The 27,114-nt window shown below is 40.8% G+C and overlaps 2 protein-coding genes across 3 annotated transcripts in view; one reads left to right on the top strand and one right to left on the bottom strand.

The window, feature by feature from the left end:
* Nucleotides 1-59: 59 nt before the first annotated feature.
* VPS29 (VPS29 retromer complex component) lies at nt 60-4,028 on the top strand. 2 transcript variants are annotated; one of them, XM_059485030.1, is made up of 4 exons: nt 60-108; nt 2,775-2,966; nt 3,136-3,371; nt 3,679-4,028. In XM_059485030.1, exons 1-4 carry the CDS (start codon nt 106-108, stop codon nt 3,794-3,796), a joined length of 549 nt encoding a protein of 182 aa, XP_059341013.1. In that variant the 5' UTR covers nt 60-105; the 3' UTR covers nt 3,797-4,028. The 2 variants fall into 2 exon arrangements, with proteins under 2 accessions (XP_059341013.1, XP_059341012.1); XM_059485029.1 differs by lacking the exon at nt 60-108 and adding an exon at nt 206-494.
* A 903-nt stretch (nt 4,029-4,931) lies between these two features.
* The window catches only part of KNTC1 (kinetochore associated 1), a 34,582-nt gene continuing 12,399 nt past the window's right edge, over nt 4,932-27,114 (bottom strand). The window contains exons 22-64 of the mRNA XM_059484957.1: nt 26,890-27,033; nt 26,378-26,434; nt 26,194-26,295; nt 25,850-25,966; nt 25,220-25,363; nt 24,856-24,954; nt 24,311-24,414; nt 24,104-24,209; nt 23,605-23,739; nt 23,061-23,180; nt 22,709-22,778; nt 22,562-22,629; nt 21,899-22,191; nt 21,539-21,711; nt 21,258-21,355; nt 20,309-20,450; nt 19,807-19,863; nt 19,097-19,260; nt 18,520-18,627; nt 17,724-17,852; nt 17,033-17,149; nt 16,541-16,650; nt 16,124-16,334; nt 15,379-15,468; nt 15,024-15,195; nt 14,587-14,645; nt 14,231-14,447; nt 13,586-13,659; nt 12,489-12,699; nt 12,300-12,409; nt 11,892-11,941; nt 11,468-11,546; nt 10,786-10,904; nt 10,533-10,668; nt 10,176-10,271; nt 9,471-9,527; nt 9,046-9,100; nt 8,900-8,963; nt 8,266-8,395; nt 7,289-7,378; nt 6,617-6,762; nt 5,743-5,833; nt 4,932-5,509 (exon numbers count right to left, since the gene is read on the bottom strand). Of these exons, the coding sequence (XP_059340940.1) occupies nt 5,462-5,509; nt 5,743-5,833; nt 6,617-6,762; nt 7,289-7,378; nt 8,266-8,395; nt 8,900-8,963; nt 9,046-9,100; nt 9,471-9,527; nt 10,176-10,271; nt 10,533-10,668; nt 10,786-10,904; nt 11,468-11,546; nt 11,892-11,941; nt 12,300-12,409; nt 12,489-12,699; nt 13,586-13,659; nt 14,231-14,447; nt 14,587-14,645; nt 15,024-15,195; nt 15,379-15,468; nt 16,124-16,334; nt 16,541-16,650; nt 17,033-17,149; nt 17,724-17,852; nt 18,520-18,627; nt 19,097-19,260; nt 19,807-19,863; nt 20,309-20,450; nt 21,258-21,355; nt 21,539-21,711; nt 21,899-22,191; nt 22,562-22,629; nt 22,709-22,778; nt 23,061-23,180; nt 23,605-23,739; nt 24,104-24,209; nt 24,311-24,414; nt 24,856-24,954; nt 25,220-25,363; nt 25,850-25,966; nt 26,194-26,295; nt 26,378-26,434; nt 26,890-27,033 (4,962 nt within the window). The 3' untranslated portion in view covers nt 4,932-5,461. The remainder of the gene's footprint in view (nt 5,510-5,742; nt 5,834-6,616; nt 6,763-7,288; nt 7,379-8,265; nt 8,396-8,899; nt 8,964-9,045; nt 9,101-9,470; nt 9,528-10,175; nt 10,272-10,532; nt 10,669-10,785; nt 10,905-11,467; nt 11,547-11,891; nt 11,942-12,299; nt 12,410-12,488; nt 12,700-13,585; nt 13,660-14,230; nt 14,448-14,586; nt 14,646-15,023; nt 15,196-15,378; nt 15,469-16,123; nt 16,335-16,540; nt 16,651-17,032; nt 17,150-17,723; nt 17,853-18,519; nt 18,628-19,096; nt 19,261-19,806; nt 19,864-20,308; nt 20,451-21,257; nt 21,356-21,538; nt 21,712-21,898; nt 22,192-22,561; nt 22,630-22,708; nt 22,779-23,060; nt 23,181-23,604; nt 23,740-24,103; nt 24,210-24,310; nt 24,415-24,855; nt 24,955-25,219; nt 25,364-25,849; nt 25,967-26,193; nt 26,296-26,377; nt 26,435-26,889; nt 27,034-27,114) is intronic.

Below are 27,114 nucleotides of genomic sequence, written 5' to 3'. Positions count from 1 at the left end.
GCGGAACGCGGCACGGCCGCGCTCGGCGCTCTGTTGTCTCTTCGCAGGCGCCGTAGCGGGGGCGGCGCCGGGCGGTTCCGGGAGGGCCGGAGCGGAGCGGGCGCCATGGTGAGAGCGGGGGGACCCCGGGACCGCCCCGGGACCGCCCGGGCACACCGGGACCCCCGGCACGGCCACAGCAGCCGGGCCCGACCCCCCCGGGCTGCGGGAGAGCGGGCGGGAGGGCGGCCCCAGCTGAGGCGAGGCCCCCAGGGGGGTGAGGGCCGCGCCGTGACTGCAGGAGCTCCTTTTATAATTTAATTTCATCGTAATCGCATTATTTTTAATTATTTAACGCTTCTTTCATAACATCGACAATTCATTAATTATGATTTGCCCGTTCATTTGGCTGTGTTTTCTTTTCTGTTGCTTCTCTCGTTTAACATTGATCATGTTCCGCCCTGTTTCTCATGCCCTGCAATCAACTCCTCCATTCCCACCAGGCTGGGCACAGAGTAAGTCACTCCTTGGCTCTCCTGAAACACCCGGCAAGGGAAAGGCTCCTCGTGTTCCTCCGAGCCACTGGCAGCTGGCTCCCATCAACTTAGGGGTTTCACACCCAAAATTCAGGTTTTTTATAATTTTTCTCTGCTGCTTTAAGCTCTAAATAGGAGTGGTGATTAAACCCTGCAGTGCTGTTTGGCTACTGCAATGAATGGGAGCTGAAATGGGGATTTTGGGCAAGTGTGGGGCTGGCATCAGTCTGTGCTGAGAGCACACACTGCAGGCTCAGTGGGGTGTGAGTGGCAGGATAATTTTATTAATTTTGTTAAACATCAAATACAGAACTGGTACTGCACACTGAAATCCCTCAGGCAGCAGTAATCAATCTATCTATTGTCACTTATTAATCCAAGTCATTGTTACCCACTTGATACTCATCAAAGACCATCAAAAATGTCATTTTTTCCCCTCTTGGTTTTATTTTGTATTGGTCACTTATTGATTAAAAAGCTTTTGTATTGCATTACCAATACCATCAACCATCTGTCTCCAGATGGGTTTGATGGTGGCACTGAGATGTTCTTAATCTAAAAAAACCCCTAAATCAGTCAAAAATACCCCCCAAGCTCCCTCTGCCTTCTTGAGGACTGTTAGCCTCATGGCCTAAAAACCCATGAGGGAAAAAATCTTTAAAAATACAATTTCCTACCCTAGTTATATTTATTTCTAGAAATAAATCTGGGCTGTGTCCTTTACAAACACATTTGAGGGTGTCCTTTAGGAACTGCCTCACTAACCTGAAGGGAAAGATAAAAATCTCTTTAATTTGGAGCCATTCCTTGAGTGTCTCCAGACCCAGGGTTTGCCCAGAGCAGTGCCATAACATTCCCTGCTTTACAAAGCTTCTCATGCCCTTTTTGCACAATTAATTTGCCCTGTGTTGCTTGCATTATTGCTTTATTTGCAGATTTAAAGCCATCGCCTTGCATCATCTCAGTCCTTGATTTTGAAGCCCTTCACTACATTTTTATTCTGGCATCTGAAACTGTAAATATATAGAGGTGGTGGCAGTGGCCTGGATTGGCCTCTCTGCAGTGCCCTGTTTCTATTTTGTTGGATTTTTTTAGTCTTATTCAGTTTTTCAGTGGTTTCTACCATGAGGACTCTGAACATGCTTCCTCTTCTGGCCAGCTTTTAACACTTGCTGCAAATTTGCTGCTTTTTAAAAATATTTTGGGGTTGTTTTTTTGGTTGGGTTTTTTTTTTTTGTTTTTTTTTTTTTTTAGTAAGGGGAAAGAAATTTGGATGAAGAGATTTTTTTTTTAAGAGAAGTGGCTGCAGTTTAGCCAGGTCTGAGAGAGAAAAAACAGTGGGATGGTTTATTGCAGCTCCCAAATTTGTGTAAAATACATCAGGTAATGCAACAGGAAAGTGTTAACAGTGCAACTATTGCAGTGTTGGCCTTCAGCAACAAACCACAAATAATTCTGGTTGTAAAGCCCCCTCTGCTCATGGCCTGGCAAAGCCCCTGGTGGAGCAAAATCCCATCCCCATCCCATCCTCACTGCAGCAGCTTTGGGTCCAAGTGCCAGGCTGGGGACACTGCAGGGGACACTGCAGTGCTGGCTGTGCCCTAAGCCCTGTGTGTCCCCTCTCTCTGTCTCCCTCTGTGTTCCCCCTCTCTGTCCCTGTGTCCCCTCTCTCCCTGTGTGTCCCCCCTCTCTCTCTCTCCGTCTGTCCCTGTGTCCCCTCTTTTGTCCCTTCTCTCTCTGTCCCTGGGTGTCCCCTCTCTGTCCCTGTGTGTTCTCTCTCTCTGTGTGTCCCTTCTCTCTCTCTGTCCCTGTGTGTCCCCACTCTCTCTGTCCCTGTCTGTCCCCTTTCTCTCCCTGTGTGTCCCCTCTCTGTGTCCCTGTGTCCCCTCTCTGTGTCCCCTCTCTGTCCCTGTGTGTCCCCCCTCTCTCTGTGTCCCCTCTCTCTGTCCCTCTGTCCCTGTGTCCCCTGTCTGTCCCTGTGTGTCCCCTCTGTGTCCCTGTGTGTCCCCTCTCTGTCCCTGTGTCCCCTGTCTGTCCCTGTGTCTCCTCTGTCCCCCCTCTCTCTCTGTCCCTGTGTCCCCTCTCTGTCCCTGTCTCCTCTGTCCCCCCTCTCTCTCTGTCCCTGTGTCCCCCCTGTGTCCCCTCTGTCCCTGTGTCCCCTCTGTGTCCCCTCTGTGTCCCTGTGTCCCCCCTGTCCCCTCTGTCCCTGTGTCCCCTCTGTGTCCCTGTGTCCCCCCTGTCCCCTGTGTGTCCCCGCAGTTGGTGCTGGTGCTGGGTGACCTGCACATCCCCCATCGCTGTAACAGCCTCCCGGCCAAGTTCAAGAAGCTGCTGGTGCCTGGCAAGATCCAGCACATCCTGTGCACGGGGAACCTCTGCACCAAGGACACCTATGACTACCTCAAGACCCTGGCTGGGGATGTCCATGTTGTCAGAGGGGACTTTGATGAGGTAATGGCTGGGCTTTTGGGGTGTCCTTTAAGGTTTTTACATTTGGAGTTCATTCAAGTAAAAATGATGGAGTGAGTTCCTGAGCTCTCCCCTTCTGGGTGGTGCAATAGGGTTGGGTTTAAATAGAAATCTCTCTAATCTGGGTTTGGTTTATTTTCTTTATTTTTAGAACCTGAATTATCCTGAGCAGAAGGTTGTGACTGTTGGACAGTTCAAGATTGGGCTGATTCATGGCCATCAGGTGATCCCCTGGGGTGACATGGCCAGCCTGGCCCTGCTCCAGAGGCAGTTCGATGTGGACATCCTCATTTCGGGGCACACACACAAATTTGAGGCATTTGAACATGAAAATAAATTCTATATCAACCCAGGATCAGCTACAGGAGCCTACCATGCCTTAGAGAAGTAAGTGAATATTGGGGGCATTTTTTTGGTTTGTTGTTTTTGGGTTTTTTTTGTAAAAAACTGAACTACAAACTCCTGAGGGTTAATATTTCTGATTTAAATGCCAGGGAGAGGACAGTTATTATAACTTACACAGCTGTACTTGCTCATCTGGACTGAAACATGAAATGCTCAAAGCCTCAGATCTCTGTGCAGTACTTACAGAATTAATTCCCATTTTTCTTGAAGTGGTTTCTGCTGAATAGTGGTAAAACACTAAGGGGGTTTTAGACACACAATCACTGTGAATTGTTTCCTCTCTTTCCAGCAACATCATTCCTTCATTTGTGCTGATGGACATCCAGGCTTCTACAGTAGTTACATATGTCTATCAACTAATTGGAGATGATGTGAAGGTAGAAAGAATTGAGTACAAGAAATCCTAAAAAATGTTTTTGCTTGTCTGGTATTTTTACCATCTCCTTCTGAACTGCAAGTTGCAAACTTGCTTGCTCGTTTACAGCCCTGCACTGTCTCTAACAGCTCAAAAATGTAACTTCTTGTCATGAATTTAAACAACCTTGTGTTTGCTTTTCTCTGTATGATTTGTAAAATATTCCATGAAGATAACTGTCTGAATACTGTTCCTTAATGTAATAAACTGCACTTCATAGAAAACCTGAGCCTGGTGAGTGTTGTTGGGGAGGAATGCAGCAGTTGTGGTGGTTTGGGGTTCCCCTTCCAAGGGATGCTGGGACAGGGCTGGAACAGAGATTGAGGGCTCTGGGACCAGGCTGGGTTTGCTCCAGAATCCAGTTTCTGTTTAATTGTCTCAATTTAACATTCTCAGCTAAGCTCAAGGACTAAAATGTTTGATAGACTCTGGAAGGATTACAATTACCTTGTGATTTCAGTAGAGTTTGAGTCTTTCTCTGATCAAAGCACTTTCAGCTCTCCCTGTGCTTCCCTGAGTGATCTCATTCAATCCATAACCAGTGAGGAGAGGTTTTCCTTTATTTGTGCTCACATCTGACACCCCATTTCTTTTTGTTTTGCTCTTTGCTCCATGCACAGAGCTGTCAGTGATGGAATTCCATCTCTCTGGAATTCCATGTGACTCTTAAAGCTGCTGAGGATAAATCTGGGTTGTTCCAGGAGCAGCACCCTGTGGCTGCTCTGTTCCCACAGCTGCAGGAACCTGAATGGATTTAAGAGCTCCCCTTTCTCACAACTGCTGTAACTTTCCAACAAAACAGATTTTTATCTTTGCCTCCCCCAGCAGAATGTTTAGGATGGGGCAGTTTCCTTGGCCTTTGGATTATGATTTTTCCATCAGTGATTTTTCCATCACACTTCTTTCTGTGTCATGAGCTGAGTAACTCATTTCTATTCCAAATAAATCTGCTTTGCCCTGGACAAAAAAGACATTTCAGGCTGGTGTCTCAAAAACCTCTGGCTAATTGCACTTCATGCAGTCAGAGCAAAGTTGAAAAGAAAACCTTGGCATGTGAAATTCAGGGAATTCCATTGACTGGAACATCAATTTATTGACAAACTCATAAGTAAGAGCTTTATAGAATATTGTAAGGGGCCAAATAGATGCATAAGTTTATTTCTTTTTAATTTACATTGTAAGGCTAAAATTGACACACAAGCTTATTTGTTTTGATTATAAGGCCAAAATTGATACATAAGTTTGTAAAGTTACACTTAAAATTTGTCCACAAAGTATTTTACATGAACCACAGCCCCTGCAGTTTTAGAAAAGTTTATCACAGTGATGGCAAAGTTCTGTTGCTGTGGGTGACATCTCAGAGAGGTCCTGACAGCAGGACTGAACATGGGGAAATGCAGAAGGAAATAAACTTCACTCCTTCCCAAAGTTAAAGTGCTGAGTAAGAACTGATGACTCCAAACAGGAAATTCTGCTGAGTCTGAACTGTTTGTGTGGGGTGGAGAATGGAGGAGAAGCAGCCTAGAACAGCTGGAAAATGTGGAGAGGTTGTGGATGCTCCTGGTTAAAGCTTTGGGGTTTTGGTCTGATGTTGTGAATGCACAGCCCAACCTCCTGCAGGACAGGGAGGAGGGAAAAGGGGAAATCTCAACCCAATTTATGGCACTTCCAGGACACAGGACCCCTCTGATGCATTCAGGTACATCTGGAAGGTCAAAGAACAACATTAACAGGGCTTGGGAGAATGGGATGGGATCCAGGACACAGGTGTGGTTCAGGTAAAATGAATTATTTGAATTAATAAACAAATATTTTATTATATACAGTATATGTTACTAAAGTAGATCAGCTAAAAAGTATTTTTGCAAGAAGTTGGGTGCAAATCTTTAGAGAAAAAGGAGAAAATACTGCCTGAGGAACAGAGATGGTTTGTTTTACCTGCAGAAGATGAGATGCTGAGACATCTGCCACAGCAGGGTTTCCACATTTCTTTTGATACTCTTGAATCAGGGCTGTTGCATCATCAAGGCTGTAAGAGGCAAAATTGGATCAACTTTGTCAAATTAAACTCTCTAAAAAGCCAAAAATTTTTACAATAGAAGCAAAAAACCAAAGTATGATCCCATAGCTTGAAGTCAGATGGGCCCTGTCATTTCCCAGCACAGAAAACAAGCCTGGCTTTTCATTGGGGCTGTTAATAAAATCCATAAATACAGAATTTCAATGTTTCTTGGTTCCTGTCCCTGTCTGAGTGTGGGATCAGTGCCCTGCAGTGCCAGGGCTGGCTCTGAGTGTGCCCAGGTGTGAGAGGAGCCCCAGGTGCTCCTCAGGTGCTCTGAGTCCCCAGGTGAGTGGGGCCCAGCCCAGCCCATCTGTGATTTAAGTGGAGCACAAAAAGGGCTTTTAGTTCCTGAAAACTTCATGGCAGAACCACCAATTCTCAAGCCTTCAGTACAGGCAGCTCATTTATTTTTTCTGAGTGTTTTTTTATTGCTGAAGTTGCGACTCTCTGATGCCTGAGCTGCATTCACCTAAAGGTAAGGTCAAGGTTTTGATTATTTCACTCTGGTTGCTTCTGTTTTAGTGCATTTGATCTGCTGCTAGTCCAGGCTTAACAATCTGTTACTTGGTCTTGAATGGCTGTAAAACTCTGTCCTAGTGAGGTGAAGTTTATTTCTTTATTAACTTAGCAATACTTAAATATCCTTGGGGACTAAGCATTAAAAAGTCTTCATGACTTCAAACAAAGCTGAGATTTAATTCCTGCAATTGCTACCAGTTACAGCTGTTTTTTTACAATTTATTAACTTACCAGTTGTTTTTGGCAAAATAATCCACCAGCTCTTTTATTCTGTGTGTGTTTATCAGGTGTTGCTTTAGCAGTGGATAATATTTGGTTTTCCAGAACTGTTCATAGAGCTTCTCATTGATGATACTGTCCAAAACCAAAGAGCTGATCTGTGGATTTAAGTGTTAGTAATGAGAAGTGTTGATATTTTAGACAAATGAGATTTTACTTTTGAATGGAAAGAGCTCATAGTTTTCATATTGGACTCTATAGAGAATAGGGGGGTTTTTACATTTTACTAAGTGCTGTGAAATGGCAGATTTTATGGAAACTGATCCCAGATTCAGAGAGGGAAGTGAGTTAAACTTGGCCATGAGGAGGCAGCTCAAGGCAAAGCAAAAGTGCAGTTTCCTGAACCCTTTGGCCTTTTAGCCTCAAATATTTATTCAGGAAAAACAAGGTGGTTCTGCTGCCCTCCAAACAGGGATAGCCCAGAATGTGGCACTGGGTATGCACAAGAATTTTCTCAGCTGAACAACATAAATAAAAATACATTTTACAAGTATTCTACATTTTTGAGCATTCAAAGTCAAGTAAGGCTGGGCAAGATCAGAGGAGAGAGAAGGTTCTGTGAACACTTTTCTATCAAAAAAACCTCCAAGTCAAAGGAAAGTGAAGTAAATTTGGTTTATTCACCTGGGAAGCAAATGCTACCAGTTCTCCAGTGTCCATGTGTTCATCCAATTGCTGCAGCACAGTTTCTTTCTTACAAGTTGATAACAAACCCTTGTGAAAATAAGTTACAAAACATTATTATTCTGTGATTGATTAAAGCAGGAACACTCCCTTCAGAAGAAATATTTGATTTATTCCGAATTCTTTTGAAATTTTAGGTGCAAATACAGAATTACCAAACCAGGATCTGTGTGCTTGGACTGAAAGTGTTGCTTTGAACTCTCTGAAATGGTGTTTTGCTGTAGCTGTCAGAGGATTGTTTGACTCATTGCCAGCAGGTTGTGTCTTACACTGCAGCTGTGATTTGGGGAAACCTTTCTGAGAGGAACTTTAATGATTGGAAGTGAAAGAATTTCAGGTGCCTTTACTGGTCCCAGTTTGCTGGTGGCAAATATGGGAACAGCCTCTAATGCTTCATCTGGGAGAACGATGCAGAGCAGAAATTAATGGAAACAAATGAGAGGAGCAGGGAAAATGTCAGGGTTCATGGATGGTGAGGACATGGCTGTAAGGCAGAAGGTTTCTATCAGAGCTGGTGCACATCAAACATCTTCCTTGGAAGTCAGGGGCTTTCAACTCAACACCCTTCCAAAGCAGCATTCAGTGCTTTTATTACTATCTTGTCTGGCTTGGGTTTTACTGGGTTTTTTTGGTTTTTTTTCCCATGTGCTTAATGGGTGGGATCTCATAAAACATCCTCAAATGCTCTAAAGGCAGAGTCAGATGACAAAGCCACTGGGGATGACTGAAGTTTTTAAAGAAAAAGGAGGAAGTGTTCACATGATCCCTTCAGAAGCCTTTGAGGGTGGCAGATGTTGAGCATTTATCAGCAGGGATGTGTTGAAGTTAACTGGAATTCCCCTCTGACTGCTCTGGTGAGCAGGAACTGCTTTAGGATATTTCCCTTGCAGAGAGAGGACACAAAACTTCAGATTTACCTGAATTTGCTGCTCTCTCTTCTCAGAGTGAGGAGTGACCAAGAGGCAGCCCAGGGCAAAAGCTGGCAGGTCCAGCTGGGTGTATTGTTTAGCAATTCCAACAATATCCAGGTCAGCCAGGACAGGACACCTGCAGGGGATCAGGAGGAAGATCTCAGGGCAGTTTTGCTCAGAGTTGTCAGCAAACCTGCCCTGAGATTTGGGAGTCAGGTAGGACAACACATTTCTGCCTCACATTAATGCCAGAAGTGGCCAAGCAAATTGAAGTTTCACTGAATACAAACCCATGAGGATTTTCCAAAACCCCAAATCTCACCTCCAGTTTCTCTTTTAAGCAGCCCATTTTGAGGGCAGTTGGTGCCCACCTGCCCAGAGCAGAGCTTTGGCACAGATGTGTGTGCACAGCAGTGTAGGATCCCTCTCCAGATAACCTTCAGGGTCCTTCCCAACCAAAACCTAATTTATTTCCCAGCTAACTTTGTTTTAAGTCGGGCTCTCTGAGCACAGGTGGGTGTTTAGAGCAAGTCAGAGTACTGAGGTACTGAAATAAGGAAAGAATGAGCTGTTCACACTGCAAAGGCAGTGCAGGTCTGCCTCATGCACAGAAAGTTCAGGGGCAGGGCTGGGGCCTCACCTGAGCAGGAGCACAAAGCCCTCCCTGCACTCCTGCAGCTGCCTGGGACTCGGTGGGCACGAGGCTGAGAGAGAGAGAAACAGAACAAGGTGGAGTAAATCTACAAGCAGGTTACTCCAGGAGCAGGGCAGGGAGTGCAGCCCTACCTGTGAGGAAGGGGGACAGGACCACGCTGCGCCAGGCCCGGCTGAAGCTGGGAATCTGAGGGCAACAAAGTTTATTTTTGAGTTACAGCCAAAACCAGGGGTAACCAAATGTGTAACAAACACAGACACCCTGACCCCCTGCACCTGGAGGAAACCTGTCAATACTCCTTTTTATTTATCCTGATTTAGTCCCTAATGTTGCTTTTCTTAGCTCAGAGATTTAGGAATACTCTGACTGATTCTGTCCAATGGTTACTGATATAGTAAACATATATAAATATATATATATTCTATCCAATGTTTACTGATATACTGTCATAGGAAAAATAGCAATTCAAAAAGAATCTTTTCATGGCTGATACAAAAATGCTCCAAATTTCTGTCAGGTGAAGAAAAAGATGAGGAGCCAGACAATATTTGCTTACCTCCCATAATGAAGGAATCCCAGTAATTGCAACCAAAACTCTCCTTAGATACTGAATCTGGAAGAAAAAAATTCAAATTCTTGGGTGTTTCTGAAGATTTGGCAGTAATTTACAGCAAACTGTACATTATTGCCAAATTTAGCTTGTTTTGCCTGCAGGATGCAAATTTAGAGTTTCTCAAGGCACCTGTGTTCCTTTGACACCTATAGAAATTTGCTTTATAGTTTAGTGAATTAAATTATCAACCCCACTGCCAGGTACATCTGTTACCTCCTCAGCTGCAGCAATTTTCCATAATGTCTGACAGTCACAGGCAATTAGGATTCTGAACGGCAGCAATCAGGATTTCCATCATCAGAAATACATTTTAGGGCTCATGTGTGTATGTACACACATGGAAATACATGTGTGCACAGTTTGTGTAGATTTGCAGACAGGAATGTGCCTATTACGTTATAAATTGATAATAATATGAAGAAAAATTTCAATTTATTATTATAGCATTTATTCTGAAAGGCTTTTAAAAAAATCAAAGTATAACAATTTAAGATCAAAATTCAAATTCCTCAAATCATCACCAGTTCAGTATCTCAGAGCAACAATGGTTTATAGTTTCTGTATCTATCCTGTTCTTCACAGATCACTGGATAAACCCAACCTTTTTCTTCCCTTGCTGCTGAGTTTTATCCTTAAAAAATTCCTTACCATGTTGAAGCCCAGGAGTTTCTGTAGGAGGCCATTCCAGAGCTGGGGATCATAGACTTGGTATTCCAAACTCAGCTCTGTCACCAGTCTCACAGCCTGAAGGGGAGCAAGGATTTGCTGCATTTTAACAGAAATTCATCATCCTCAAACCTTTCCAAGCCACTTCCAAAATTATTGCACACATGGGAGGAACAAAACCTAAACCACCTAAATGTGGTATTTTATTTTCTAACTGTAGAAAGGGTAAAGCTTTTATCTGTAATTTCCAGAGTACATTGAAGAAAAATGTTTAGAAAAGGCTGAGAGGTGTAAATTCAGAGCGTGTAACAAAATTTAGAAAGGATTTAAAAATCCTACCCTGGGTTCGTGACTGTGGTTCTTCCACAGCCCTTTAATCATCCCTTCCTTGGGGCTCTTGTGGAATGATTCATAAGTGTATGGAATATTCAGGATCTCAAACTCTGCCAGATAAATGCAGCACTTCAGAAAATACCTGTGAAAATAAAAAAAGCAGGAGTTAAGTGATGTTTATAATTCAATTTAATCCACATATCCAAGTTCAGGATAACACTGAAAAATGTCCTTTAATATGTAAAAAAATTCCTCTTACTTGACTTTCTCAATGGGTTTCTTGAAGAGTGATTCCACAGTGCTGGTGTCTGCCAGGTAGAGCAAACACCTGAAGGCTCTGGTCCTGTGAGCAAAGGTCAGCTGGCTGTCACCAAAGGGCTGAGGGGGAAAACACAGTCCCAAAGTCACCACTACTGCCTGAACAGCTGGAAAAGATCATCCCAGGTGTATAAAAATCTCTGGTTTTCTAGATTTCAGATTGTTAATACAGGCAAGAAAAATATTTGTCATTATTATAACAAAAATATTTGTATTCTATATGAAATATCTGTGATTATTGTAGCACAAATGTAATTAGGTGTGGGAAAACTGGAGGTTAAGGTTCTGCTGAAACAATTTTACCACTCTGTTTTCATTCCACCCAAAGTGAGCCAATGTCTTACAGCAGCTTAAGGACACTCTAGCAAATGTTTCATGGAGTTGTTTCAGATAATATCAGCAATAGGTTTAGAAAAACCAGAGTTCAAGGGCTGCTCTTGAGTTAATAGCAAAATTCAATGAAAATCAGTTTTAAGCAAAGTTGGTGAAGGGAGGAAAACACAGCTCAAATAAATCACAAACCATCCAAAACACAGGCAAAGGCCAAAAGCTCTTGTAGAAAAGCAGACAGCTTTTGATTTTAATAAGAGATAAAAAGCTAAACCAAGAATTTAGCCACTCACAGATGTGTCAGATGTTGTAATTGCAAAAAGCATCCTTGAACTGTAATCCATAGGGCGAGACTGGAGCAGGTAAATCACCCTAAAAAATGGGTTTGGTTTTAATGCAGGAACAGCTACTGAAATACAGCACATCAACTGTCATTTAAATGGGAATATTTCACTGTCAGAAAGAGAGCAAGGATGTGAAAAAGGAGGGGAAAACCTCCAAAAAGCTACTCTTAAAAACTTACAGATGTAAGTTATTGTCAATGGGGTTTTGTGGTATAAATAAATATGGGATGATTCAAAAGTGATGTCAGCAGAAAGTAAAAATAAGAACAGTGAGCTCTGAATCACACACCACTGTCAGGTTTCTTGAAAAGGCCATTTTTAACTGGTGAGTTAAAAATAATTCACCCCATTATAGGTAAGAGAACACACACACCTTCGGAGCTCTTCATCCTCCTGCACATCTCCAAAGATTTCTTGGGTTTTCTTTAAAAAGAAATGAAAATTTGGATGAGTTTGGATAAATAGCTGGGTCATAGCCCTGCTTACAGCAGTGTTTGATGAGGCTGATGTATTTACAGCTGCTTTCCCCTTCAGGCTGGCTGCACTAAAGGGAAGGTTTGAATTTACACAGAGAGAAGGAAAAACATTTCAAATCCTTCTCACCCCAGACACTGCTGTGCTATGTTAGGGATTTACTGAAATCTGAAATACAATCATGAGTACTACAGGCACTTTGTACAGAATAACCTCATGTTTTTTGAACAAGTGGAGGAAAAAAAGCCCATATTTTATATAATTATATTTTCTATAATTTATATAATCCAGCCCCAAAGTTTCTTACCCCTGGGGGTGGTGTGCTTGGACACAGCCATTTGGCCAGCAGCTTGTCACAAATTTTGTTCATGTCCAAGCTGTTAATCTCAGCAATCTCCTTGGCTGCCATGTGGATATCTACAGGAAAAGGTGAAGAAAATGTTATTTCCATACCAGAATTTGGGTTTTTAAAGGGCTTCTCTTTGCTCAAACTCACCTGGGTAATCTCTGCCAGCTGGATTTTGGAACCTCTGGTCTATGCTGTGGTGTTCATACAGTAACACAATCAGATTTGCTGGTTTCCCAATGGATTTTAGATGCTCCCCAGTGTTCAGGTTATTTGTTATCAGGACATTTTCTGTTGCTGCTCTCTTATACTGCGAGTATAAATTCCTCTGCAGGACTTCTGCTTTCCCATGTGGCTCATCCTTTAGCAAAACACCAGAGTTTTACATTAAAAAGCCTTTTTTACTCAAAAGCACAAGAAAAATCATCTTTTTACAGACTGGACAGCAGGGTCTGCTCTTCAGAGGTGTCCCCACACCTGCACCCACCTTTTTCTGCAGACAGAGAGGATTAACCACATTGCTCTAGCTAGGAAAGGGATTTTGAAAAATTGCAAAGCTATGCTGTGGAAGAGCCAAATAAAATATGTACAAGTAGGTAAAATAAAGAGATTTTGAGGTAAAATGTAGAAGAAAAAAAGATTGATATTAAAACTTTTGGCTGCTCAAATTTCAGTTTAATTTTGGCATAATTCTCTCTGATCATGGGACTTAGTACAGAAAACTATTTAGGGTTCTTTGTGCCTCAACAGCTCCATAGGAAGTTTGAGGTTTTTAATCAAAGCTGAGATTCTTATTCACCTTTCCCTGTGAAAGGAAACCATGTGAAAACAAGCCTGAGCATCAAGTGAAAGCAGATTTTCTTTATATCTAACCCTGCAAAGAGCTAAAGAGTCTTGGAGCTGTAAGCAAAAATTAATAATGTTATTGATCAAACTGGATCAGATTCCACCTCATTCTCCTGCAGCAAGAAAAATGCACCCAACAGGAGAAGGAACAAATTATTCTCCCTAAAACTGCTCATTGTTTGTCCAAGCTCCAAGAACACTCAGCCTGATTTTTGCAGAATGTTCCAGGACAGAGGGGATTCTTCTGGGGGTCACTTCCCCAAAAGTATTTCCCATATCAGGGTTGGTTATGGTGCAGTTTACACATCACTGCCTAAAACACCAAAAATTTAAATACAAATATAAATATTTTGTGATTTTTGTAATGACTTCACAATAATCTGGCAAGCAGTTCCCATTACCTTAGCTGTAGTGCTCTTCAGCCACTTCTCAGCCAGGTAGAGACAGAATTTCAGTGCCTGGATATGGTCAGGACCTTTTAAATGATTTAAAAAAAATAAGGAAGGGAAAGAAGTAAATAAATTAAGTTTTCATTAATCCTTCTTACACTATATACTACATCCATTTTATTTTGAAGAATTAAAAAAAATTAGCATCTATTTAAAATATTAGGAAAACTTTTATGTCTAAAGAGCAAAAGATATTATGTATTTGGATTCAAATAGCAGAGAAAGGGATTAAATTGGGCTGAAATATTGACTCTTGGTAGAAAACTTGTCTGAAGATGGTGTGGACATGGAGAAACCTCTGTCAGGAAACAGGGCCAGGGTGGATGGAGCAACCTGGTTTAATGGAAGGTGTCCAGGTTTGGGCTGGAAGGACCTTAAAGCCTTTCTATGATTCTACAAAAAGAGAGGGAAAAGGATTTGATGGTGATGCTGTGATATCAAATGGGTTTTTCCAAGCTATTGCTCCAAACTGGATGCAGGAGATGAATTCATTTCCATGCTCCAGCTTTGCTGGGTGTTATTCAGGATCAGTGAACAAATGTCTGCTCCCACCTTGCTCTGCTTGTCCCAATCCTTCCCCACCCCTTTGCCACTGACCTGTGGGGAATTCCTGGGCAATCTTGTGAGCCATGGCCACAGCCCACTCTGGATTGACAATGGCCAGCAGGTAGGACTGAAGGGCCTGCACAGTTTTCATGGTTTCCTTGTTAACAATGGAGGTGCAGCCACTGCTTCGCATTTCGAATATTTTTGGTTTCAGTTTTTTCTCAAAGACATGTCGAACTGCAGACATGTGGAAAGTATCCAGGGAAACCTGGACAAGTGTAAAGTAGATGGGAATTGTCAGAGCTTCTACAGTGAGGCCAACATCACGCAAAAGAAAAATGGAAATTTCTTTTATTGGGGTGTGGGGGAATAATATTGAAATGAATTCCTTCAGGCTGTTACTGTACCTTCATTAGTTTGGAAATCAGCAGGAGGGTTGGGAAGGTTTCCTCACTGAGCTCTGCAGCTGAAAAGGAAAAGTTGCCTGTGAGAGTCTCACAATCCACTGGCAGCTCCCTCTGTGTAATGAAGCACTCTGAGTTTACTGGTGGATGGGGACCTCCAATGGGAGAGAAAGGATCTGATCCTCATTATCCCCTCTGGGCTGGAAGGGGGATATGGGGATAAATTTTGGAGGTGCTAGGCAACAATTTGAGGACAAATCCTGCACTGTATTTATCCTCTTAGCTCCTCTGGGCAGCAACTGGGGAGCACAAGAAGTGCTTTAGGAGCAGTTGGGATGAAAACTGCATTAATGAAGAATTAGAGTTAAAATACAACATAAACTGGGGCACTTTGAAGGTCAGAGAGAGCAGAGAAAGGGAATTTGAGATCCTGAACTTACAAATAATGTTCCAGAAACACTGGGGAGTCCTGAAGAACAGCAGGTGAAAGGGCAGCCTGGTGTGAGCAGCTGGAGCCAGGGGAATCATCTGCTCCAGAACATATTGGTGTTCCAGGTCCACTGGAGGAGAAATCCTGGTGTAAGACTTCAGGTGTTTGAGGAGGCTCAAAGCCTAGGGGGAAAAAAAAATATAAATCAGAGAAATTACCAGAAATCATTTTTTAAGGCTGTTTTCTGAGGGAAAGGTGTGTACATGGAATAATTAATTTAATTTCAACAGTGCTGAATAGATCCATTAATAAATAAACAAAGCAGGATTGAGATGCCATTTGTAAGGTCACACATCTGGACACACCTGGCTCAGCTGGATGCTGGTGTTCTTCTCATCAGCACTTTGGATCACTCTCAGGACAATTTCCAGTGTTTCATAGTCATAAGGATCCAGCTGTTCAAAAGAATAATGTTTTATAAGATCTTACACAATTTGTCTTATAAGAACATTCAAGTATGTTGATTTTTTTTTTTTCCAATTTTAATACCAATTACTGTTTCTTCAGTGTTATGTTGATATAAGCATCATGACATAAATCTCTAAAACCCTTTCTTAAATCCTAAAAAAAGACATCAGAGTTTTGCAGAAAGACCAAACAATAAGTGCAGGAAACAAAATAAAACAAACCCCAAAAAAGTCATCCCACAAAAAAACCCCAGCTCTCCAAAATACAAAATCAAACCCCAACCAAACAGAAATACCCCCAATATATAATTTTTAACCCCCATCTATTTTTAATGTAGAACTCTTCCAGTGTATTTAGAAATTACTTTTTTGATTTTCTGGCTGGTCAGTTTTTAAGGGAAGTGGGGATAAAAGACTCCTGCCTCTCTTTTGAGAATTAGAAATGTGGCTGTCATTTCCTTTGTAGAGAAGCAAAAAACTCAATTTTAACATTTACAAGTTAAGAAAATGTGAAAAAACACAACCTTTTCAGTTTCTGTGGAATTATTCCTCTGTCATTCAAGTGGCATGCAGCAATTATTAGATGCAGATTCCAGGGATGTGGCTGTGTTGGTTTTTTGTTTTATTTTATATTTTTTTTTACCTTGAACAATATTCCACTGAGGCTCATGACCAGGTGTTTGGTGCTGTTCAGCAGAGGGATTATTTTTAGTGCTCTAGCAAGTAATGTGGAATGAGGTTGCCTCTCACTGCTTTCTGCAGAGTCATCTTCAACATCATTTGTGTTTGAATTCTGGAGCAGGAGGGTTTCAATGCAGAGCTGCAGTGCAGCATCACTGTCCAGCATGAAAGTGCTAGGAAAGAACAGAATGGGATTTTCTCTGGGAGCTTCTTTCCTTAGAAACAAATTAATCCAAGGCAGAATGTATTCTGAATAGTATTTTTTTTTAAAGGGGAGTTTGCATTTTATATTAATTAGGATTTATTTAAAGCAAAAGTGATTTCAGTGGCCAGAGTTATTTGGTTGTTTTTACAGTGATAGATTCCATGGAATCAGTACCTGCAGTACTTCAAGATGAGAGCTGTGTCCACTTCTGGGTTCTGTACCAGCACTCTTATGAGCTCTTTCTTCCTCACTGGTGGCTGTCTAAACACAGTCTCAAAGGAGATCTGCAGATAAAAACAGATTCATCTGCTCAAGAGAGGCTTTTAGACAACATCAAAACCAATTCCTTACAATGAGGCTTTGACTTCTTTTAGTTTAATCCAGACACTTTCAGAGCAGGAAAAGCAGTGGATTTGCTGATTTCTCCTTGTGACAAATAATACTCAAGAATTTAAATTTTCTTTTGCAGCCCCCTCAATTACTGCATTTCCATTTTTGATGTTTATTTATGCAGACAAGCAGAATGAAAAATCAAAAACAAAACCCCAACTTTGCTTATATTTGAATGGGAAATCTGCCTAAAAACTCTCACATGTCCCAGATTATATTGATATTATTAACTGATTAGTTAATAAAACGAAAATAAGTAAATAAGTAAAAACTTACACCAAATTTACCAAGCTGGATGCCCCATTCTGCATCAATAACCAGTTCCTGGAATTTTCTCTTTTCTTCTGCTTCACCATATTGGTCAGCAAGCTCTGCTCCCACCAGGGCTACTGCCTAGAAGGAAGGAGAAAGGAAGTGAATAAAAGTCTAAGAAATAATTTGAAAATTGGGAATCCTGAGATCTAAATCCTTAGAGGAACTTCAAACAATTCATAAATGATCACACAACTGGGTAAAATGCAAGCAAACATTAGAGAAGGTGTCAGGACTATCCCACCTCCTGAGCTGGCAGCTGCTTTAAAATTTACTTTCTCTAAAATATTTTCCTAACATTGTAGAAAGTAATACAAAAGGTACTTTTTAGGCATTTTCTCAGAATTTGCATTACTCTGTCTCCCCATTTCTTTACTTTCCATCTTCCTTTATATTTTAATAATTTTAATTCTATTCTTGAGAGCTGCTGCCAGAGAACAACTTATCCAAAATATAACACAGATAACAATCATGATGGGAGTTGAAATAAATAATTTCAAGCTTTGGAATAAGTCATGATGAGGTTGAAAATCACATTAATATTGACAGCAACTTCCCACTGTGGTGCAGAGGCAGCTCCTCCCCCAGGGCCCTAAAGGAAGGATCTCTTTAACATTCTCTGTTTGCTGAAGAAACTCAAGCCTTGAGAATTTACCAAAACTTTTCTGTAATTCTGCCAGGAGTTGTTTATGACCTCCCACAGCTTATGGAACATTTCTTCCTTGGGTAAAACAGTGCAATAGCCCAGGGCCAGGTTCTGATCGATGACACGGGAGTTGAACACCTGTGGTTTGGAAAAAAAATTATAAACTTTAGGAATTTATTTAATTTCTTCAATAGTTCTCTTTGTATCAGGTGCAACACAGGAAAAATATTCCTGAATTTAGACAAGTATTGGGCCTTTAATTTAGGGGGGGAAAAAGAATAAAAATGCATTTCAGGATTTAAAATTTAACATCTGAACATCCTGAAGCCAGTCTGAAAGTGACTTCCCTTAGTCTGAGCTGCCTTAGAAGATGGTAAATGTCAGGTTTTGCACAGAACTTTTTAAAACCTCTCCCCACCTAGGAAAACTATCAATCTAAAACAAATCCAGGATTTGAAATGAGACAGAGAATACCTACAGATCCTAAAGGCCATCACAGTCATTTGGGACTCTAAAGGTGAGGCTCCCACTGTCCAGAACCTTCCAAGCAGAGCAAACTGAGCAGGAACAGCCCCAAAGGGGCTCAAAGACTCTCTGGAAAAGGCTGTTCAGGGAGGTGGCTGAGACACCCCTGCTGAAGGAGTTTGAAGATGAGGAGATGTGCTCAGGACAGCTTTGGGGTGGGCTTGGCTGCAGTTTGAGGGTTGGGCTCCATGATCTCGAGGGTGTTTTCCAACTGAAACAATTCCATGTGGCTGCCAGGCAGAGCAGAAGTGGCTCCCTCACATTTCCAGGGGATTCTTACCTTGTGCAGTAAGTTCAGGACAGAGGTTTTGATTACTGAGCTGCTCCTCTGCCTCATAGCTATGAGGAAACTTCTGGTTTCAGTGAGTAGCAGGTCATTGTCATGTGGCTGTTATGAAGAAACCAGCATCTAATTAAAAATAAATTCTAAATCTTCAACTTCTGGTCATTTACAGCATAGTAATAGTAATATAGTAATTGCATTTTCAGATTTATTTAAGGCCTTAAAATAATTTCTTCTAGATAGAAAAGGATTTCTGTTTTCCAAGTGCTTTTGAATTGAGGAATGTTTCTTGAATATTCTACTTGTGACTTTTCCCATATTAAAATGACATGAAGGAACAATGTAAATCATTATTATTAACACCATTCTAGTCTCTGCAGGAAGGTCAGGAATAAAAGCTCAGTTCTGAACACACTTTGCAAAGGGAGAGAACCATGAAAACAGGGAAGAAACCACCAGCTCCTTTCACAAACTGACTCAAATCTGATCAAGTGGTGCTAAGGTCATGGTGAGAACCTCAGAGATTTAATTCTCTAAATCCTTAGAGAACTTTTCCAAACTTGCCAAAAGTCACCTTTTGACTGGGGGACAGGTCCATGGTGTTGGAAATGCCGTGCTGGAGGCAGGAGCCAAAGGCACAGACTGTGAGCTGCAGGGCCAGCTGGAACTGGCTGCACTCCAGCAGGTTCTGCACTGCTGCAGAGAAGGGAGATCCAACAGGCAGCAGGAAGTTGTGTCCTGTAAAATATTTCAAAAACAACCCCAGAGAGTAATTATGAAGCACATTGTTCTAGGAGTTAATATCAGAGCAGTTTCTCTTTTTCTTCATTAGAGTTATGACTCAGGGTTTGCCTTAGTTCCCTTTAAAACCTAAAATTCTCAGGGCTTTTAATTTAATACAGGTTCCCATTTTAGTCCAAAGTCCATGAGTTTTTGACCAGAAGTTGTTTTCTTGGACAGGCTTGATGATCTTCCCTCAGAGTGGTAGAACTGTCCTGAAGTGCAGGTTTTGAGATGCTCAAAAATCCCATGGTGGAATGGTGGGAATTAGCACCCAAACTGGTGATTTCTGTGCTGAACCAAACCACCCCCTAAAATATGGATTTAAGTGGAACATTTAGGCACCTGTAGAACCCCCTATGAATCAGTCATGCTTGTGTAGGGTAAATTTAAACCTCAAGGTTTCCAGGTGTCTCTTTAGACTTTCTCTGTGGTGGCTCTGCCCTCATGCCCCTGAATTGGGTGATTTTTGAGGTCCTTTCCCACCCAAGCAGGGTGTGATACCTTCCATGAACGTTCTGTGTGCCAGGCTTCGGGACTCCAGGGGGTACAGCTTGTCCTCTGAAAGACAAAAAATGCTCATCAGCAGCATGCCAGGAACTCAGCACCACCAGCAAGGCTGGGAGAGCCCTAAAAATACCACAGGACAGGACATAAAATAGAGATCCATGAACCCCAAGACCCATTGATGCTGTTTTTAACTGGGCCTGCTCAGAATTTATTTTTTAGGAGGGAATATCTTCCAGACTCACAAAAGAATCCAACAGTTTTCAGTAACTACTTTATGTGTGAATCCCTTGCATGTGACAGCCAACATTAAACTCTTCATCTGTGGAAATAGGAACCAAACCCAAAGTTATCTTTTCATTCTTTATCCCCTCATGGGTATTTCTACCATGAGTTTATCTAACTGAGGTGATAATTTCCACACATGAGCTGAATTATTTCTATTTCTAGACAAAAATCAGATTTTCCATTGTGTCAATGTTGAGGAGAACAAGCTTACCACAGATAGGCAGAAGAGCAGAAATGAGCTCATATGCAACTGGGAGAGATGTCTGAGGATCCAGGACTATCCCATCCTCTTTAAAGAAATCATCATAGGTCCACTCTTTGTAAGAATCTTTATCTCCTCCAGAAGATGTTGTCTAAGTAAGAACATTGTCAAAATACACACAACAAAAGACAGAGTTAATGAGCCCACTAACAGGTTTCTGGTTTGGAATATAGGAATAGAACATGAAGTTCTATTTGAAAATAGTAATTCTGTTCAATGGCCAGTGGCAAAAAACCCATTTCCTACCTAGAGTGGCCATATTTGTCCTTCATGTTGCAGCTGTTTAGTTATACACCCAAAATGTACTCTTATTCAATTTAATGGAGGCTTTCATAAACATTCTTAGCCAAATATTATAAGCAAACATTCTGCAAATGGGCCATTTTCTAGAAAAATAATATTTTGTGGATAAACAAGTCCAGCCACTCTGCTCTACTCCACTGCAGCTGTAAGAGCCCATTCATTTCAAGTAGCCTAAAGCACTGCTTGACCTAAGCAGAAAACAAAGCTGCAATTCAACAACTTGATCATCTTAAAGTTTTACAGAAGTCTTGGGAAAGCTTTCACACAGTGCATTCATTTAAAAACCAAACCCTCCCTGCCATACTTTCAAGCCAGCTCTCTGCCAGTCCTGCAGAAGCTGTTTGATAAAATCCCCATTTTCAGCAGGATTTATTGGCATGAAATGTAAGTGGAGAATGCTACTTGTGCTTGTGCCACAGCTGCACTGCTTTTAGGACTCAAATCAGTTCATTCTTTAGGCTGAAGAACACACAAATTCTAGGAAATTCTAGCTGAGTTTTATTTGTGGATTTTTTTGTTGTTGGCTTTTTGATTGCTGGAGTGCTGGAGAAATGAGAGGGAAATGAATATATACAGTGAACAGCACAGAAAATACCTCAGCTGTAAATTCATAGCTGTCCATTTGGCATTGTCCATGAATTTCCTTGGCAAGTGAAGTGTATTTACACAGTTCCAGACAATCCAACACTAAATCTGTGAAAATGTTGAGATCATTAGCAGAAATGCAAGGTTCATCTGTCCAATTAAAAGGAAACAATATTGCAGCACCTATTTTCACAGCTGCAGGTCTAGAAATTCACTTGGTTTTCAGGTTTATTGAACTCTGGTTGGAAAGCTGGGCTCCCAACATGAACTAAAAATGGGAACAGGAATTACCTGGACTGCAGAGTGTGGCTGCTTGGGCAGCCAGCTCATGGATCAGTGCTGGGAGATCCATCCCAGCAGGAGTGATCATTGGAACATCAGCTCCCAGCATGTGGCAGAGCCTTTGGCACACTGCAAACAGCAGCTGCCCTGTCTTTTCATTCCAGCTGTTTTCATAGAACTCCCTTTTAAGAAAGAAAAAAGATGTTAAAAATAAATAAAAAAAACAGTAATTCTTAGGGTTTTTACTTAATTATGTCCTAATTATTTAACTAAAACAGAAAACCCTTTCCTTTGCTCTTCAAAAAAGTGGCAGAAATAGCTCAGAGAAGCCCATTACAAGTGATGATCTTGAGAAGCTCTGCAGTTTACCTGCATATATTGACAGCCACTTCCACTTTTCCATCATCCAGGGCTCTCAAGGCCAGTTTTTCCCCCAGTTCATGCTCTGAGACTTTCAGGAGCAAAGCCAGTCTGTACAGCCTGGATTCAGTGGGAGGGGTTTTGGGCTTGCCACCTTCTGAATCACAACTCACTGCTTGCACTTTTCTAGACTTGGATGCAGATCTGACACGTTCATAAGAGCTTATGTGACCCTCAAGAAGTGCAGATATCAGTGAAGGGTTCCTGTATTCTTCATCTGAGAGAAAGATATCAAAAGACTCCTACAACAACAAAAAAATTATATATTTGTATCCATTTAACTTCCTTTAAATTGTTTTTTTTGCCTACTGTACTGAGATCTTCATAAATTCTTACAGCACTCTTATCATGAACTCTTTGAAGTGTTAGCAATTAAGGCTTTAGTGACAATATTAATTTTTGGTTTAAATAGACAACTGAGTTCTAATTGGGAACTTCCCTAGATTAGGTTAAATTGCTAATTAGCCTTAGAATCAATTTGAAGTCAATAATAAAAACAACCTTTGCATGCACATTGTAAATATAATTAATTTTTAATATAATCCATGTGATAAAAACAATTGGAGTAACCACAGTAAATTAAAAGGGATTTAAAACAATAAAAATACCCACCTGCAGGGCAGCAAGTGTTTCAAACAACTTTAGGTTTTCTTCACATTCATATTTCTTCACAGGATTGTCTGTTGGAGGAGAAAAACAATTAGATTTTGATTCCATTTACACAAAGAAAGATATAAGAATTTAAAATTGTACCTTTACCTTTTTGAATGCTGAACCAGAATTTGAGGACTTCCACCAGTGTCTTAGTCATAAGCATCTGTGGTTTTTGCTGCAGGAAAGGAAGAGGTTTTTATTTTTTTATTAAAATGTTGGGCTTCAGCTCTTAAAGCACAATGCAAAGTTCCACAAACTTCTTAAGCAACAATTACCAAGTCTAAGGCACAACCAGTTGAAAAGCAAAGGAACAGAAAGTTATTTTGCATATTTATCTTTATAGAACAGTAAATTTTATAGGTGTAATATGTCTGTCAGCTCTCACAGGAAATATCCCCAGCTCTCCCTTTTCAGAATAATTTGTGTGCACACTTTGTGGTGGGAAAAGCCTCGGTACCTCTTCAGGATCATCTGCTTTGTTCTGTAACATCAGTCTTCCCCACAGAGTCAATCTCTCTGCAACTTCCTCAGCCTTAGCCAGAGGCAGAGATTTTAACAAAGTCAGAGATTCCTCTCCCTGAAGGGAGAAAAAGAAACAAAATTAGAACAGAAATATTAAAAAGGAAAGGGCATTTGCATGTGGAAAAGCTGAGTTATGTGTACATTCTTGTTCTGATCAATGGCTGCACAATGGTCATGAGGGTAAATAACAATGCATGGAAATGTGTAGAGACTTCAATGCCAAACTCCTCTGGTGCATTGCAGGTCACAACTTTCACCTTATTCTGCCACAAAAGAAGGATAAAACTCTGACAAAGAATTCATTTTTGATGCTAAACATTTTCAATTGCTGCTAAGGCAGTTAGCTGTCAAATTAATAATTTGAATTTAAAATACTTAGGCAATCTGCTTATAAGATTTCAGCAAACTTGTCCCTGTTTTGTCAGGAGGCCTCAGTGTCTGTAAATTCCAGGATCAACTGCCATGAAATATTTCCCTACCCTTCCTTTGTCAATCAGGTCCATCATCCTCAGGAAATACACTTCCCCAGTGGGCAGCAGGTAGGCTTCCACAATTTTCAAGGCATCCTCCAGGCAAGTGGGGGTATCCTGTTTGAGAATGTATCTAACAAGCCTCTGTAAGAAAACAGAAATGGACTTTAGTTTGGGGATGTATGGGGTAACAAAGCAATTAGTTTATACAAACTACTTTACCAATGGAATTTTCAGTTTGTATCAAGTTATCTGGAAGCTTCAAACTTTTATCTAGAGAAAAGCTGACAGAAATGTAACGGGGAGAAAACAAGGCTTGGGGACTGAATTAGCCTGGGAACTCTGAAAATTTGTCTGGTGATACTGAGAAACTTCTCCAGAAATATCTATGTCTTCTAGTGAAGGGGAGATGTTAAAAAAAAACCAACTCAAATATAAATGGCAAAAATAAATCACCAGGTGCTGTTCACTGTGACCTTTGGAGAAATCCAAACTCTTGGTACCTTACCATTATCATCTGCTTGTCCTTCAGAAGATTGGTATCTCTTATCCCATAGGCTCTCAAAAGCTTCTTCATCTCCATCAGTCTGTAACTTTCCTGCAGTAACTTCACTCTGGGAACAAATTCATCCATCATTTGCACCCCCAGCTATGGGATTTAACCATCACCCCACATCACACACAGGATTTCCCCAGCCAAGGGGGTGCTGCTTACTTGGCATGATTCATTTCCAGATGCTGTCTGACCAGCTGCTCCACTGCTGCACTCCATGGCACCACAGCTCCATGCATTATCTGCAGCACTGCATCAAACTTCAGCTGCAAAAGGGACACAAACAGAAAATAACTTATTTTCACTCTGCAAAATAAGTTTCAAAGTAGTCCCTTGAAGTATTGTTCATGTGTGACTGATCCCTTTGGGCAAGTATTTTATTTCCTTGCCCAATCTTCACTTGCATAAAGGGCATCATATGATTGTCAAGTTCAATTAGAAAATGCTTGCAGTCATTTATGACACTGTGGTTCCATATATTTTAAAATTGGTGAGTTTTCCATGTGATGACACCACAACTACAATTATATCCTCAAAAAATATCCTGGGGGAGATGGCTAAAATAGAATAAGAAGATAACATCATAACATACCATTTTATCCTCATAACACTCATTAAAAATGTACTCAGAGCATTATGTAAAAATCATATTTTGCTCTGAACTCATGTGCTGGAGTCACCTGATGCCTTTCATGAAACATACTCACATCAGTGTCAGAGATGCAGCCAATGACAGCCACAGCCTTGGCCTCCCAGGCGGTTTCAAACACTGAAATGGATCGTGTCCGACAGCGCTCCAGCAAATCCTGTGTTTGGATAAAGGCGATCAGAACACTTGGAATTACAAAAGATAGGAATATCTCATAATATGACCAAAAGGGTGAAGCTTTCTGGGCATTAAGAGATTGTTCCATAACTGAAATGGTAACTGTCATTAAATTCATTGACAGGAATAGGGTTAATCTAAAAGCTGGACCTAAAATTCAGTTGTAAGTTCAAATATTCATCAGACTTGGTTTCTGCTTCCTGCTGTTGAAATAGCTTTCTTCAAAAGGAAGCAAATATGGATACCTTGACATACTGTAGAAGAAGCTCATCTTTTTGTAGGTTGTGTTCACACAGGTAGGGTTTTATAAACTTCTCCAAAATTGATGGGACAAGCTCTGGTGCCAAAATTTTATCAAGCATGCGAAACACAATAGTGGTTGCGTTTTCCTGGGCAGCAAGTGGGAAAAGGCCAAGTTAGAACATCACAAATTTCAGTGCAAGGCCATTTTCATCTCTGGTACATAATCCAACATCCAGAGGCCACTGAAATCAACTGAAAGATTTCCCTCTTTAGAATCTTGAAAGAATCCCTCTTTAGCTGAAATAATCCCTTTCATCTACAAAGCTTTTCTTGTTCAGTTGTACTTTCAATTCCTCTGTTGCCAGTCCTTGTTCCACAGTAGGTGATCTGTAATAATCTGCAAACCACAGAGTTTGAGCCACAGCTTCTCACTGCCTTAAGTTATATTTATAACCTGAATTGAAAGAAAATTTGTATCACAACTCCTCAAATAGTCCCAGCAGCTTATGGATGGAAATTGAACCAACATCCATCAGGATTTCTTTTGTCTGATTTTTAAATTACATGCCATAAGATTCTGCTCCTTTTCAGAACAACCTGAAAAGCACTTTTTCAAGTGTCTGCAGTGTTACCTTTTCAAAATCACAGAATGCCAGCCTGCAGTTGTATTTTCTGTACAGATTTCTCAACTCTTGCAAATCATTTACCAGCTTCTTTAACCTCTGTATCTCTTCACAGTCACCACACCTCTGAAACAGTGTTGAGAAATAAAATGTTAGGAGACAAGGCCATTGAGAGGCTTTCATCTACTTTAAATCTTTAAAAATATGAAAATTGGAATTCTTTCCTTTCATGGAATTAAGTGTATCTTCCCCAAACCCACCAGTGATCTAATTATCCTCCACTCCAGCTCTAGCACACAGGATCTGTTTGAGGTTTCTTAGTAGCAAAATCTTGTATTTGTTACATTTCTTACCAAAGGAGTCCACTTGCCAAAAGCTGTCACTCCCAGTTCACCTTGGTTTTTACTTGTAAAAAAAATCTCAGCCACTTGGAGTCCATTTTCAGGCCAGTTTGCCTGTCCAAAAGAATTTATATTAGCAAACCATATGATACATGTAGGAATACAAGACAGGCCAGGTTTCTGCAGTGTGATTTACCTTGTCAGTTAATTCAAGGTTTCGAGCAGCTTGTTCCAGCCATTTTGCTAATATTTTCTGGAAAAAAATACAATTATAACAGAGTTATGCTATCTATCAAATTTGCCATTAGAAGATTCTTTCTAAAGAAATAATTTCAAATATAAATGCTAGGGAAAAGAATCTAGTATTTTCTGGAAAAAATACAGTTATAACAGAGTTATGCTATCTATCAAATTTGCCATTAGAAGATTCTTTCTAAAGAAATAATTTCAAATATAAATGCTAGGGAAAAGAATCTAGTATTTTCAGGATAAAATACAGTTATAAGTAGAGTTATGCTAATTATCAAAGCAAAATTTGCCATTAGAAACTTCTTTTAAGAGAAATAATTTCAAATATAAATGCTAGGGAAAATAATCCATTTCAAAGACAGAGGAACAAGTTCCTGACATTCAGAAGTCTGGAGGATTGACAGTAAAACCATCTTAGTGTGAGAAAATGACAATTTGCAGTTCTTAAGTCAGTCTCACCTGTCCATCTGGCACAGCCCTCCTTGAGAAGGGGATCACAAAATTTTTAAGCCACACGCAAAGTTCCTTCAAAGGAGCAGTGAAATGGATGGCATTGAGCAAATCCTTCAGCATTTTCTCATCAAAGCTGCTTTCAAAATCAGCCTAAAATATGAAACCAGAACAATTACAGATCCATGGAGTAAATGTTCATCTGGTACTCTGTAAAACTGTTTCACTAATAGG

Source organism: Ammospiza nelsoni, chromosome 18 (assembly GCF_027579445.1).
Source record: "Ammospiza nelsoni isolate bAmmNel1 chromosome 18, bAmmNel1.pri, whole genome shotgun sequence".
NCBI lineage: Eukaryota > Metazoa > Chordata > Aves > Passeriformes > Passerellidae > Ammospiza > Ammospiza nelsoni.
The sequence above is the reverse complement of the archived record's forward strand: the minus strand, read 5'-3'. Positions and strand labels throughout refer to the sequence as shown.

Coding starts and splice junctions, on each gene's coding strand:
- VPS29 (XM_059485029.1), top strand. CDS start 450: ATGCCCTGCAATCAACTCCTCCATTCCCACCAGGCTGGGCACAGA. Junction 495..2,774: donor CCCACCAGGCTGGGCACAGA/GTAAGTCACTCC, acceptor GTGTCCCCGCAG/TTGGTGCTGGTGCTGGGTGA. Junction 2,967..3,135: donor TCAGAGGGGACTTTGATGAG/GTAATGGCTGGG, acceptor CTTTATTTTTAG/AACCTGAATTATCCTGAGCA.